The sequence below is a fragment of the Scyliorhinus torazame genome, chromosome 1, assembly GCF_047496885.1.
Source record: "Scyliorhinus torazame isolate Kashiwa2021f chromosome 1, sScyTor2.1, whole genome shotgun sequence".
NCBI classification, from domain to species: Eukaryota; Metazoa; Chordata; class Chondrichthyes; order Carcharhiniformes; family Scyliorhinidae; genus Scyliorhinus; species Scyliorhinus torazame.
Genome location: NC_092707.1, coordinates 204,176,781 through 204,191,250, shown reverse-complemented (window position 1 = coordinate 204,191,250; position 14,470 = coordinate 204,176,781). Strand labels below are relative to the sequence as shown.

At 43.8% G+C, this 14,470-nt stretch overlaps 1 protein-coding gene across 1 annotated transcript in view; it reads right to left on the bottom strand.

Annotated features, from left to right (window-relative positions):
- LOC140418602 (protein tyrosine phosphatase type IVA 2) overlaps positions 1-14,470 on the bottom strand; it is a 133,506-nt gene that overhangs the window by 36,391 nt on the left and 82,645 nt on the right. Inside the window, exons 2-3 of the mRNA XM_072502133.1 lie at positions 5,891-6,478; positions 387-479 (exon numbers count right to left, since the gene is read on the bottom strand). Of these exons, the coding sequence (XP_072358234.1) occupies positions 387-479; positions 5,891-5,986 (189 nt within the window). The 5' untranslated portion in view covers positions 5,987-6,478. The remainder of the gene's footprint in view (positions 1-386; positions 480-5,890; positions 6,479-14,470) is intronic.

Here is a 14,470-nt window from a genome sequence, read left to right as displayed (position 1 = left end):
GGATTGGCCACGCTAAATTGCCCCTTAATTGAAAAAAAAAAATGAATTGGGCACTCTAAATTTATTTTAAAAAACACCACAGGGTAAGTGCAGCATCTCCAAATACTTATAATTCTGACTCTACAAACATCCAGCAGCGGAAAGGTCAACTCCCAGTGGAGCATCTCTTTCTATAGGGATACCATAAAGGTGAATTTGATGGAGGAAATGACCTTTTCACAATCCATGATTTATCCTGGGTTTGCTCAATGATTTTTCAGATTGTTTCAATAGAAATTCAAAACACTGGGAAAAAACCCACACCCTAGTTACAAGCCATTGCACTGTCAACAGGTTGTTATCTCCAAAATCTATTAGTTTTCTATCTGTAATTAACAGCTACTCACCAAAACTTGGATGCCTTCTTTTTCAACAGGAGCCTTGTCATAGGTGGCTTCACAAACACGAACTAGTGTGGTAACACCATACTTTTTCAGCTCCTGGAAGGCACAGATGGTTCACATTTTTAAAAATTGTTCTTTGGGAAATTTCATTCTGTTCCTGCTTTCCCTTACTGGTTGACTTCAATGGTAAATAAAGTAGTCTCAATTTATACATACTCCTGTTCTGTCAGAAGGGACAGGCAACTGTGGGCAATAGGACAAAGACAATATCAGAGTGCAGTCCACAATAGGGAGTGATGTGCTGCTTGGTACATAAAGCGGATACTCTCACATGCTACTCGGAAGTTTTCAGATGTCCAAGAGAGATCTGTTCAAAGAGATAACACTTATACGTCAAAACAAGTTTTCCAAATTCCACAACTAATCATTTATGCCAGCATACATAGTTTAATTGTCATTTTCTCCTTTACTTACATATGGAAGCCAGGTCACAATGTGACAACATATGCTGCTGGGGTTACTTTGTTTGTGTGACTTTGCACTCTGGGCTGAGTATCTGGCTGGATTCCAGCTCCAGATTTCAGAGCTCTAATTTTGAAATGGTTTCTGTGCCCTGACTGGCCTGAGGAAAGTTCAAACCCTGCAGCTTGAGTTAGAGGCAGGAATGCTGTCAATAATTCAAAAGCTCGCTCGTCCTTGGGAAATTTGCGGCTGATTTTTTAAAATTGCAGGCTTTACTTTAATCCATCTTGTATTTTCACTAAACTCCAATTTACTTCGGTTTAATCAAAGGCTTAAAAATCAGTGCAAAATAGGGAAAAATTGAAGCAGCAAAAATAGTTGGTCTTAAATTTACTGATTCACAGGGGAGGCCAAGGGAGTTTACATCACCAAGAATTACAGAAATCTAAAGTTTGAAGACTTTCCTTTCAATTCATGAGAAATATTAATTGACCAATGCGGATGGTAAATTTTACTCCCAAAGGGAATTTTATCAGGTTTATTGGACGATTGAAAACCTTTTAGATAGTTAAAACTGAAACAATATCCATTTCTTCCAAGTCATTTGCTGCGTTAGCGACTAGGGTCTCATAGTGTGGATAGCATAAGTGGCAATTTATAGAGGCCTGCAGGCTTACCGTAGTTTGGTTGTGAGGGTGGCATGATGGCACAGTGGTTAGCACTGCTGCCTCACAGCATCAGGGACCCGGGTTCAATTCCAATCTTGGGGGATTGTCTGATTCGAGTTTTGTTTGCGTGGGTTTCCTCCGGGTGCTCCGGTTTCCTCCCACAGTCCAAAGCTGTGCAGGTTAGGTGGATTGGCTATTCTAAATTGTCCCTTAGTGTCCAAAAGGTTAGGGGGATAGGGCCATGGTAGGTTGCTCTTTCAGAGGGTAGGTATAGACCCGATCAGCCGAATGTCCTCTTTCTGCACTGTAGGGATTCTTTGATAGCTGCTGGTGTAATCAAATTTTTAGAAGTGCGGCCTCTTTCAAAACAAGTGCATCACATAGGTGGAGAGGACAACCCAAACAACCTGTTCTGGCCGTTATGTAACTCCAGTCCCATAATAATGTGATTGACATCTGGCTGTCTCAGTAGCTTGGCAAGCCACTCAGTTGTTTGGAATCGCATTGAAGAATAGCATAGGGATTGGAGTGGTTCAAGAAAATGTCCCATCACCAACCTTTCAGGGCAACTAGGGATGGGCAATAAATGCTGGCCTTGCCAATGACTCCCACATCCTAAGTATGATTGTTTAAAAAAAGGTCACTTTTCCAAACTTTGAATTTCGTAATTTATTGACAAGCAACCCTGAGAATGCGAGTTAAGATCTCAAATTGTGAAATTGAATTTAATAAATCTGGTAGTCACGAGCACACTTCAGGGAAAGGAGCTTTCTATTCTGACCCAGTATGGCCTACATGTAATTCCAAATCCACACAGCGTGATTTGAGTCTTGGGGTTAAATTAACAGGGCAGCAGGGATAGCAATACAGGATTAACCTGCACCAATTGCTTCCGCTAGAGGGAACCTGCTGACTTCATGCTGCCTGCTAATTTACATAATTATTGTGTACAGCCATTGCTGACCACGCTGTTGAGTGGCTGTAAGCCTCAACAGGGGTCCAAAATCATGAGACACGGGCACCAGTTACAAGTGGTACCAGAACAAGTTGAGAACGCTGTTAAAAATTCCATGGCATCCTTGAAATAGAGTACAAAAGCAAGGAATGCACTGCCATAGACACCTATGAAAAGAGATTCAATAACATTCAAAATGGAATTGGGTAAATTTTAGAAGGGAAAACCATAAAGGGCTGTGGAGAAGGAATGGGGCGGTGGGAATAACAATGGCTCTGCCAAAGAACCGGCACAGGCATGATGGGGCCAAATGGCCTCCTTCTGTGCTGTATCATTCCATGATTCTATTCCCAATTTGTTCCAAAATTCAACTGTTTGTCCTATTTGTAGAAAAACCTTCCAGGTGCAGTCATCTACCTACCCAGTGGCAACCTAGGAGCTACCCCAGCTGATGATATGGTCATCTTCACCTCGAAGGACAAACAAGAAATTGTGTCAATGGAAGTAGGACTACCCAGAGAAAACATCAACTGAAGTGACGGCTACAATTAGCCCTGAGAAACAGCAGCATCATGCTATTTGTCTCAGGCACAGTTAACTGAAAACGACAGTAACTTTTACACTTCAGGCGCAACAGCCTTTCTTTAAAAAAAAGATTGCATTAACACTGGGGCACGTGCAGGACATAAAATTGCAATGGAAAATGAATGGTAATTTCCCAGGCATTTGCAATAGCATTCTGAAGCTGGTCAACTATGGTGAGAACGTTGGAAACACTCAGGCCAGGTAACAGTTATGGACAGTAGAATTAATATTTCAGGTTAGTGACATGTGGCCAGAACTGGTTCCCGCAAAAGCATGTCAACCTGAACCATAATCCTGGCTTTTCTTTCTACACAAATGTGAACTGTCACACTACATGTTTCCCACAATTTATGTTTTATTGAAAAGGTCCAGCGGCTGCTGTATTTTGTTTTCTGGTGTATGGACGCAGCCTGTTTAAGTCATCCCTTATTGTGAGAAAGCCACACAAAGTTTGTGTAGTAAAAATAAAATACTGCAGATGCTGGAAATCTGAAATAAAACAGAAAATGCTGGAAAATCTCAGCAGGCCTGGCAACATCTGTGGAGAGAGAAACAGAGCTAATGTTGACTCATCTTACATGCTGAAGAGAGGCAGAAATGTAATGGGTTTTATACTGAAGAGAGGGGCTGAAGCAGGTGAATCATGGCTAGGTGGGAGCTAGGAGAGATTTGACAAAGATGTTATGGACGCAAGACAAAAAGTGTGCAAATGATAATGTTAAAGACTGAGACAGGTGCAAATAGTGGCATTAAGGTCAGACAGCAGAATGTGTTAATAGCAGAATGGTCAGAACTCTCTGAAAGTAAAATGCAAGGATATGTTATGACTGGCCCTGTGAAAGGGCAAGGGAAAAAATACATCAAAATGTAGGACAGAGCTCACGGTGTGAAATTGTTGACTTAAGGCAAGGTGCCTAATTGGCAGAGGTGCTGCTGTTCCTCCAATTTGCGTTGGGTTTCACTGTAGCATTGTAACAGGTCAAGGAGAAAAATGTGAGTATGAGAGCAAGATGGTGGGTTCAAATGGCTAACGAGATACAAGTTGGAGTCATGCTTGTGGATTGAGCAAAGATGTTCTGCAAAGTGGTCACCTAGTCTGCGTTTATTGAAATGAAAAATTAAAATCACTTATTGTCACAAGTAGGCTTCAAGTGAAGTTACTGTGAAAAGCCCCTAGTCGCCACATTCCAGCGCCTGTTCAGGGAGGCTGGTACGGGAATTGAACCGTGCTGCTGGCCTGCCTTGGTCTGCTTTCAAAGCCAGTGAATTAGCCCTGTGCTAAACAGCCTCTCCCCAATCCAGAGGAGACTTCATTGTGAGCAGCGAATGCAGTAGACTAAATTGAACAAAGTGTAAGTAACTCTCTGCTTCATCTGGGAGGAGCGTTTGGGGCCTTTGAGTGAAGAGGGAGGAAGTAAAGGGCAGTTGTTACACTTCCTAAAATTGCATGGAAAGGAGATGGGGTGAATAAAGGAGTGAACCATGGTGCCAGGAAGGGAAGGGTCCCCACAGAATGCTGACAGGGAATGCGAGGGGAAGATGTATTTGCTGGTGACATCATGCTGGAGTTGACGGAAATGGTGGAGGAAGATCCATTGAATGCGGAGGCTGATGGGGTGTAAAGACAGGACAAGGAAGCCCTATCCTGGTTCTAGGTGGGAGGGGATGGGGTGAGGGCAGAAGTGCAGGACATGGGTTGGAAATGGTTGAGGACCTTGGTGGAAGGGGGCCTCAGCTCAGGAAATAGCAAGACATCTCTGTGTAGTACTATGGCAGTTTAACTAGGCAGTGAAATGCGTGAAAATGTTTTGTGGATGGTCCTGGTGCTTCCGTGCAATCCATTTGTACCCCCTATCAACTGTACTTTTCAAACGCAGATTGTAAAAACCAAACCCATTGAACATAAAATATCTTCCTTCATCCAGGAGAAAGGTGGCTGATTTTAAGCAGATTCAAAATTTGAAAGTGAAGTATGACAGGTGTCAGATCTGATTTATAGATCACAAGTTGGCTTTATGATCACAGTTTCAGTTTTCAAGTTATCCAGTGTCAAGGCCTGAAGAGTTTGATGGCTTTAATGTTCATTAGTTGTAACATTGTGCAAAAATGCCTTCAACAGAGCAGAGGCCAAGAGACAAGGGGGGGGCCCTTCTCTCCTCCTCCTCTCCCCCCCCCCTCCCCCAGAGGGATGGGGGCGGGTGGGCTGGAGGGCCCCTCCCGAGGGCCAGGCCAAGGGACAGGGTGGGTAAGCACAGGGGGCTGAGGGACTAGGATTGGGCCAAGGATTTGTTTCCAAACTTCAGCAATATTAGACATTGTTGGTATTACACATCACCACGCCACATGCAGGCTAAAAACACACCAGCAAACAGTCAGCAATTTGACAATAGGGTTAATGCAATGCTGTCCTAGAAAAGTCTCCACAATGTGCAGGCTATGGCTTCAATTCATGCATGCTCAATCTACGTGTCATTTTACAACAAGACCACTCACTGGTTGCTTATGAATGCAAAGACTGTTTTGTTTTGTAGACTTCTGGCCACTGGTGCTGCTCAGGAACGCACAAATATGTTTACTTAGTGCTCTAGCATTTGTTGGGTTGTGTGGGGGAGCATGTGTAGGAAAGAGACTTTCGCCCTCTATGTGAGCTCAGTTTGAAGTGCCCACAGTGAACCAGTATCACACAGTACCATTTGTTTAGGTTTTATCCTCTCCTTCCGGGCCACATCTGAACCAAAGACCTAGAGAGGATTGCACAGTACACTGCCAACATTGCATCAGTTTCCATGTTGATCACATTATTTACAAAGTTGATCTGAAGATAAGTTTGTTGTTACCTCTGTGAACTTGTTGAGGGTAGCATCGGTTGGGTTGTGTGTGATGAGAAACCTCATACTCTCGGAGCTGATTTCTACTGGGGCCGGGCGGTTCATTGTGGCTACAATACTTGTACAAATTCAGGAAAAAAAACTATATTAAAAAAAGGGAGACTCTGAAGTAGCACCACGTGCTTCTTTTCCTGTTGGTACTTGTGCTTTTAAAACCACCACTCTCACAACTGGACTCAGCACATGTGATGTGAGGTCCAATTCAGACTGGCACTTTTCAGTTGGTGTCTGTGCAATGGTGCTCCTTAAAGCATCCAATTGCAGAAAACACAAGCAGATTTACCCCATCCAGGCTAGGTCATCGAAAGAGCAAATGTCCTCTGCTTCTCAAACTATCCAATTTTTAAACCCAGTATCCAGGTGAATCCCAGTTTGCTGTTGGCACTTTTGCGTTTAAGGTGGCTTCTTCGTGGAGTAGTTGAGATGGGAGAGGCCTCGAGTTCACTTGTCAGCGAGGCGGCCGTGCTGTGCCTGGCAATAGTCCCTGCTGCCCTTCAGAAACTCCATAAATGAGCAACCGAAAATACCGCTGAAATTCTGTTGGAGAAAAGGAGGAATCAATCAATAAAGGATTACAGCTTAGACAGAGTACAACCAAAATAATCGTCAAGCACTTCAAATGCTACTCATTATGTGCAGTGCTTTGAATGTTGATGCCGGAAGGCATTAAGTACAAACATTAATATTCTTTCCACATGCAAAGAACTCTTCCACATCCCTCTCACCAAGCAGATTACATTCTCCCCACCTCAATTCCGCAACTGTACATAACACTCGATCTCCCCTGCAGCTCCAATATTCTTATATAGTGCGCATTCAAACAGTTGAAGCAATTTAGCCCATTCTTCTTCAGAGGTACAACTGCCTTTTCTCCAGGAAGTCCTGATGGAATTTTGTCACTTTCGATGCTTGTGGGTTGGTTGGGCTTTTGGTTGGCTTACTAACTGAGCTTCGCACTGTCATTGGGAACTAACTCCGGTACCTGAAAAATATAGTCGGCTTTCTCTTTGGTAGCAATTAAGAGTAGCTTGTGCTTTGTAACTTTATCCACATTTATGGCTTCCCCCTAGGCTGACTAGGGGGAAGGCCATATTGGACTTGGTGCTCGACAACGAACCAGGCCAGGTGTCAGATGTCTTGGTGGGACAGCATTTCGGTGACAGTGACCACAACTCCTTGACCTTTACCATAGTCATGGAGAGGGATCGGAACACACAGTATGGGAAGGTATTTAACTGGGGGAGGGGAAATTATACTGCTATTAGACAGGAGCTGAGGAGCATAAAGTGGGAACAATTGTTCTTGGGGAAATGCACAACAGTAATGTGGAGATTGTTTAAGGAGCACTTGCTGCGAGTGCTGAATTGTTTTGTCCCACTGAGACGAGGAAGGAATGGCAAGGTGAAGGTGCTTTGGATGACAAGAGAAGTGGAGCTTCTAGTCAAGAGGAAGAAGGAAGCTTCTGCAAGGTTGAGGAAGCAAGGATCTGACTCGGCTCTAGAGGGTTACAAGGTAGCCAGGAAGGAACTCAAAAATGGACTGAGAAGAGCTAGAAGGGGGCATGAAAAAGCTCTGGCGGGAAGGATTAGGGAAACCACCAAGGCGCTCTACACTTATGTGAGAAATAAGAGGATGATCAGAGTGACAGTAGGGCCGATCAGGGAGTGAACTTGTGCCTAGAGTCAGAAGAGATGGGGGAGACCCTAAATGAATACTTTGCTTCCGTATTCACTAGAGCGGTGTTCTTCAAACTCGGGGGCGCGACACAAGGGTGTCGAGAGGGTCGCGGAGCCGTCCTTCGCGGCGCTCCCAATAGCGCAAATCCCCGCGCAGCAGCTGGCTTTAAATAACACCGACTGCAAGCGGCCTTTAAAATGGCCGTGAACATGTAAAAAGAATTTGGCCGCATTGCGCATGCGCAAAACTATGCGCACGCGCGTCGATGATCAGGCGCGCATGCGCAGTGCGGCCGCTATTTTTTTTAAACGGTCGCAGCTTTTTGTTTTAGAAGTTCGGGGGGGAGGTTTATTCATTTATTTTATTCATTTAATTTTTTTTTTCATTTATTTTATTCATTTTTTTTTACAAGTTCGGAGGGTGTTTTATTTAATAAAATTTTACAGAAAAAAAATGCAGAACTTTGGACAGATGGAGACTCCATACTTTCCGACACCGGAAGGCTTCACCTTCATCCAACAGTTTCCATTGGAGTAGCGTGTACGAGGGCCAAAGGGATCCAAAACCATTTCCTCCATTTTAATCAGCAGCAAACAAGGTAAGAGAAAATGGTGGGTTGCTCAGGTCAGCCGGCGTGGGTCACGAAGGTCGGGCGGGTTGGGTCCCGAAGGTTGGCCGGTTGGTAAAAATGGGTCCCCGGAAAAAAGTTTGAAGAACACTGCACTAGAGAGAGGGACCTTGTTGCTCATGTGAACAGTGTGAACCAGGTTAATAGCCTCAAACAGATTGATATTAAGGAGGAGGATGTGCTGAACATTTTGAAAAGCATCAGGATAGATAAGTCCCCAAGGTTACTACGGGAAGCGAGGGAGGAGATTGCTGCACCGTTGGCGATGATCTTGCGTCCTCACTCTCCACTGGAGTGAGTACCGGATGATTGGAGGGAGGCGAATGTTGTTCCCCTGTTCAAGAAAGGGAATAGGGAAATCCCTGGGAATTACAGACCCATCAGTCTTAAGTCTGTGGTGAGCAAAATATTGGAAAAGATTCTGAGAGATAGGATTTATGAGTATTTAGAAAAACATAGTTTGATTAAAGATAGTCAGCATGGCTTTGTGAGGGGCAGGTCATGCCTCACAAGCCTCATTGAATTCTTTGAGCATGTGACGAGACACATTGATAAAGGTCAGGCAGTGGATGTGGTGTATATGGATTTCAGTAAAGCATTTGATAAGGTTCCCCATGGTAGGCTCATTCAGAAAGTTAGGGGGCATGGGATACAGGGAAATTTGGCTGTCTGGATATAGAATTGGCTGGCCGAAAGAAGACAGCGAGTGGTAGTGGATGGAAAGTATTCTGCCTGGAGGTCAGTGACCAGTGGTGTCCCGCAAGGATCTGTTCTGGGACCTCTGCTCTTTGTGGTTTTTATAAATGACTTGGATGAGGAAGTGGAAGGGTGGGTTAGTAAGTTTGCCGATGACACAAAGGTTGGTGGAGTTGTAGATAGTGTTGAGGGTTGTTGCAGTTTACAACAGGACATTGACAGGATGCAGAGCTGGGCTGAGAAGTGGCAAATAGAGTTCAACCTTGATAAATGTGAAGCGATTCATTTTGGAAGGTCGAATTTGAATGCTGAATACAGGGTTAAAGGCAGAATTCTTGGAAGTGTGGCGGAACAGAGGGATCTTGGGGTCCACGTACATAGATTCCTCAAAGTTGCCACCCAGGTTGATAGGGTTGTTAAGAAGACCTATGGTGTGTTGGCTTTCATTAACTGGGGGATTGAGTTTAAGAGCCGCAAGGTTTTGCTGCAGCTTTATAAAGTTCGACCACACTTCATAAAATTTACAGTGCAGAAGGAGGCCATTCGGCCCATCGAGTCTGCACCGGCTCTTGGTACACCTCCACCCTATCCCCATAACCCAGTAACCCCACCCAACACTAAGGGCAATTTTGGACACTAAGGGCAATTTATCATGGTCAATCCACCTAACCTGCACATCTTTGGACTGTGGGAGGAAACCGGAGCACCCGGAGAAAACCCATGCACACAAGGGGAGGATGTGCAGACTCCGCACAGACAGTGACCCAAGCCGGAATCAAATTTGGGACCCTGGAGCTGTGAAGCAATTGTGCTAACCATGCTTGGAATATTGTGTCCAGTTCTGGTCGCCTCATTATAGGAAGGATGTGGATGCTTTGGAGAGGGTACAGAGGAGATTTACCAGGATGCTGCCTGGACTGGAGGGCATGTCTTATGAAGAAAGGTTGAGGAAGCTGGGGCTTTTCTCACTGGAGCGAAGGGGGCAGAGAGGTGACTTGATAGAGGTGTACAAGGTGATGAGAGGGATGGATAGAGTGGATAGCCAGAGACTTTTCCCCAGGGTGGAAATGGCTGTCACGAGGGGACATAATTTTAAGGTGATTGGAGGAAGGTATAAGGGAGATATCAGAGGTAGGTCCTTTACACAGAGAGTGGTGGGTGTGTGGAATGCACTGCCAGCAGAGGCGGTGGAGTCAGAGTCATTGGGGACATTTAAGCGACTCTTAGACAAGCACATGGACAGCAGTAAATTGAAGAGGTGTAGGTTAGGTTGATCTTAGATTAGGATAAATGGTCAGCACAACATCGTGGACTGAAGGGTCTGTACTGTGCTGTACTGTTCTATGTTCTATTTCTATCTTACTTTTTGGTACAGTGACTGCTAACATTCAACAAGATTCTCACTGGCACCTGTCCAAGTTGGCCATTCTTTAGACAGGCCTAAATGATAAGAGTCTTGGCTGTGAGGCAAACTTTGAGCAACGTCTAACCTAGACCAATCCTGACCTCATCACTGAAAAACATGCAACTCTTCAGCAGCATCCCCAGAGAAAGCAATCAAAAATAAGAATGCTGGAACTGAAGGAAATGGAAGCACATTATTGCCACTCCAACATTAACTAATTGAACCGAATAGGAATCAAACCCGTTCTATATGATTATGTTGCACGGTTACAGTTGAGCCACTTGGGAGATACAAATATATGAATCCAGTGTAAGCTTACTATCCCCTTGATACCCCACACACTGGATGCTCTATGGAGAATGATAGATCACATAACAGAACTACTGCTGCAGCAATAAAAATTCAACTGCATAAACATAATATGAATATCAAGTTAAAACTCAAAGATCCTCAACAAAAATATGGCTTATAATAAAAAAAGACTTGCCGACTTCTGCGGACAGCTCGAGGCACCCCACAAGTTGGGGTAGACAGGAAATTAGGTACCTGTGTTACATTTCTTTGTTCTCAAAGTAGCAGTAGAATTTGAAGTTTAAGAACAAACTACACTGATCGACATATGGTGAGGCTCAGCTTCACACTGAAGCAGAAGTTGAGCCCCTTACCGGCACCCCAGCTCAGTGAGCCGCTGCAGATCAGAAAGGCAGCTCAAGTTCCGCAATTACGTGGCAAGATCTTGTCTTAGTGCATTGCATTCCATATACATACTGCACACAGCCTTTCAGCACAAGTTGCAAGCTGGAGCTCTGAGCATTTGGCTAGATTTCATATCTCGAAAAGTCACTACCATTGGGCTTTCAAAAAGGCCCTCATTGGCAACAACAGCTGAGTGCTTTCTACTCTTACAACTGTGCTGCAGGAAAGGTTATGAGGATCAGCTTTCAAAACATTCTTCATACCCGAGCAAAATTTCAGATTAAATGTAGTCTTCCTAAACCAGGCACAGCTGTTTATGCCAAAGACAAGCTGGACACTTTTCAGGTCCTGGGGTGCTTTATGAAAAGTAATATAACCGAAATGCAAGATGATACTTTTCCTGATTTAAAAAAAAAATTCTTGCACACAGGATTGTGATTCTGAGAATGAACCACAGTACAAGGCAGCAGATCTGATATTCCAATGCTAATTTGGAATTTGCTTGGAGAACAGCAGCTTGGAACCCAGATTACACCCATACAAGTATAAACTGACAGTGTTTGGAGTGAGAATCTGGCATATCAGAGATGAATTTTGAGTTAGTGGCTTTCAATAGGGCGGAGCACACATTTTTCTGTTGCCTTTGGGTTGTCACAGCCTGAAGTGATTGCGATATAAATGTGCCATTCTGCCTCCTCCTCCTTCCCCACAAATCCAGACTATCCTGGTTCAGCCATTGTAACCAGTAATTAAGGTTCTCTCCAATTTCTAAACACCAAATTAAAAATATGCAGGAGGTAAGAGTGGTTGCGAAGAATACAGGGATGTTGGAACAACATTTCCAGGCAAGGCTTTCACTTCAGTTAAGTAGATTAGAGAAGCTGCACTTTGTCTTTGGAGAAGAAAAGGTCGAGAGGAGATATGGTTAGAGGTATTCAAAATCACGAGAGATCAGGACAGAGTAGATAGAAACGGTTCCCACCATGAAGAATGGCCCATAAAAGTTGTCAACATCATGGAACTTAGTATCTTCAGGAAAGGAAGGTGGGAAATAAAAACTTTAAAATAGAGAACCCACATTTTCCTGACAATTGATTCAAAATGATGGAATGATACTTCAAGTGACTGTTGGTCTATTACTTCGCACCAGCGGCTATTCTTCACGTGACTTTAAACAGTCTATAAGTGATGGGCTATTCCATTGTGCCTGGTAGGGTTGGGAAACTCAACTTTTCTCCCTATTTTGGTGATGCTGATGGCACAAAGACAGGTAGGATAATAAATTGTGAAGAGGGTGCAAGGAGGCTATAAAGGGACATAGAATGAGCAAAAATCTGGCAACTGGAGCATAATGTGGGCAAATGTGAAATTGTCCATTTGGGCAAAAAAAAAAGTATTTAAATGGTGAGAGATTGTAGAGCTCGAAGGTGCAGAGGGATCTGGGTGTCCTAGTGCATGAATCGCAAGAGGTTGGAACATAGGTACAACAAATAATTAGGAAAGCTAACAATGTTATCATTTATTGGGAGGGGAATTGATTACAAAATTAGGGGTGCTATGCTGTACAGGGCATTGGCGAGAACACATCTGGATTATTGTGCACAGTACTGACCTCCTTATCTAAGCAAAGATGTACATGCTTAGAAACAGTTCAGAGAAGGTTGACTAGACTAATACCAGCTTTGACAAAGGGTCATCCATCGAAACGTTCCCTCCATTCTCCAACCAGAGATGCTGTCAGGCCTGTGGGGTTGGAGTTACAATCAGATCAGCCATGATCTTATTGAATGGTGGAGTAGGCTCGAGGAGCCGTGTGGCCTACGCCTGCTCCCAAATGTTTGTGTGTACTGAAGTAAATTGCAAAGCTCAGACTACTGCTCAATTATAAAAGATGAGCAATTTCAACAATTATTGTATTTGTTCATATCGGTGAATCCTGAATAAAAATGCTCTTCCCAACTTTGAGGGGCAGCACGGTAGCATTGTGGATAGCACAATTGCTTCACAGCTCCAGGGTCCCAGGTTCGATTCCGGCTTGGGTCACTGTCTGTGCGGAGTCTGCACATCCTCCCCGTGTGTGCGTGGGTTTCCTCCGGGTGCTCCGGTTTCCTCCCACAGTCCGAAGATGTGCGGGTTAGGTGGATTGGCCATGATAAATTGCCCTTAGTGTCCAAAATTACCCTTAGTGTTGGGTGGGGTTACTGGGTTATGGGGATAGGGTGGAGGTGTTGACCTTGGGTAGGGTGCTCTTTCCAAGAGCCAGTGCAGACTCGATGGGCCAAATGGCCTCCTTCTGCACTGTAAATTCTATGATAATCTATGATAATCCTACCCAGAAGGGGACAAAAATTAATTAAATGATTGACCATGTTCAGCGCTCTAATGATATTTGCTCTTAAAGTATGCAACTTACTTCAAGTAAACAGTCCAGTATTGCAGGAATTATATATTTTGTTGATAAATAAGCAGCGCATTGTAAAATCATCAGTTCATAAAGAGATTACAAGCCTTTCATATTTAGTGCTGAGATACTTTATCAGCACAATTCTACCTCTCAGCAAATGGATTGTCAAACAGTTTACATCACCCCTGACTGATGTAATATTTTTTGATCCCATCCTTAAAAGTTACAAAGCCAATGGGCAGAGTGGGCAGGGCAAATCCTTAATCCATCTCATTGCTTGCTCCAAAAACCAATTCAAATTGAAGGCAATTCATGGTCTCCACAAGAGACATACAAGACCCAAGTTGACGAGAAAAGGCATTGCACCTCATCTTGGGCTTGATCTGACACTCGGTCTTCGCCAAAAGGTCGAGAAGCGACATCAGCCCTGACTGGTGAGCAGCAATCTGACCCCGTGTTAGACCTTCTTCATAATGCCATAGAACAATGTTTCAGGAAGCCTGCTTTGACAAATTCTTAAATGGAGTATCTGGCCCATTTACTGGTCCATTCATTGCTCGCCATTGAGAGCTGAAATGCTATTTTTATACATTAGAATGCTGAAAATTATTGTAATTAAATGTCACTGAAGGCAGAAAGAGATGTATATAAAGTTCTTTGTCAGCAGACTGATGGCGCCTTGCCTCAGCCCCCTTATGTACGTGGCAGAATGACTCAGTTGACTGTCAGGCATAGCTGAGGTATTGACGAGCCATAAGAAGGCATCATAAAATCAGGTCAAAACTTTTCAAACAGTATGAAAATTTACATCAGAGTGCGATGGAATTAAATGAAAAGAATTAACTGCTGGTTTACTGTGGTTGCGACCGGAGTCTAAAAAGCTGGCATTCATTGGTATTTCTTACTTCCCCAACAATCAGTTAGTAATGATATTTCTGAAAGCTTGTGATGCTGTGATATTCTGAAATTCCTCTACAATGGTGATATTCAAAATTAAAACTTCACTTTCCAGACAATCATCTG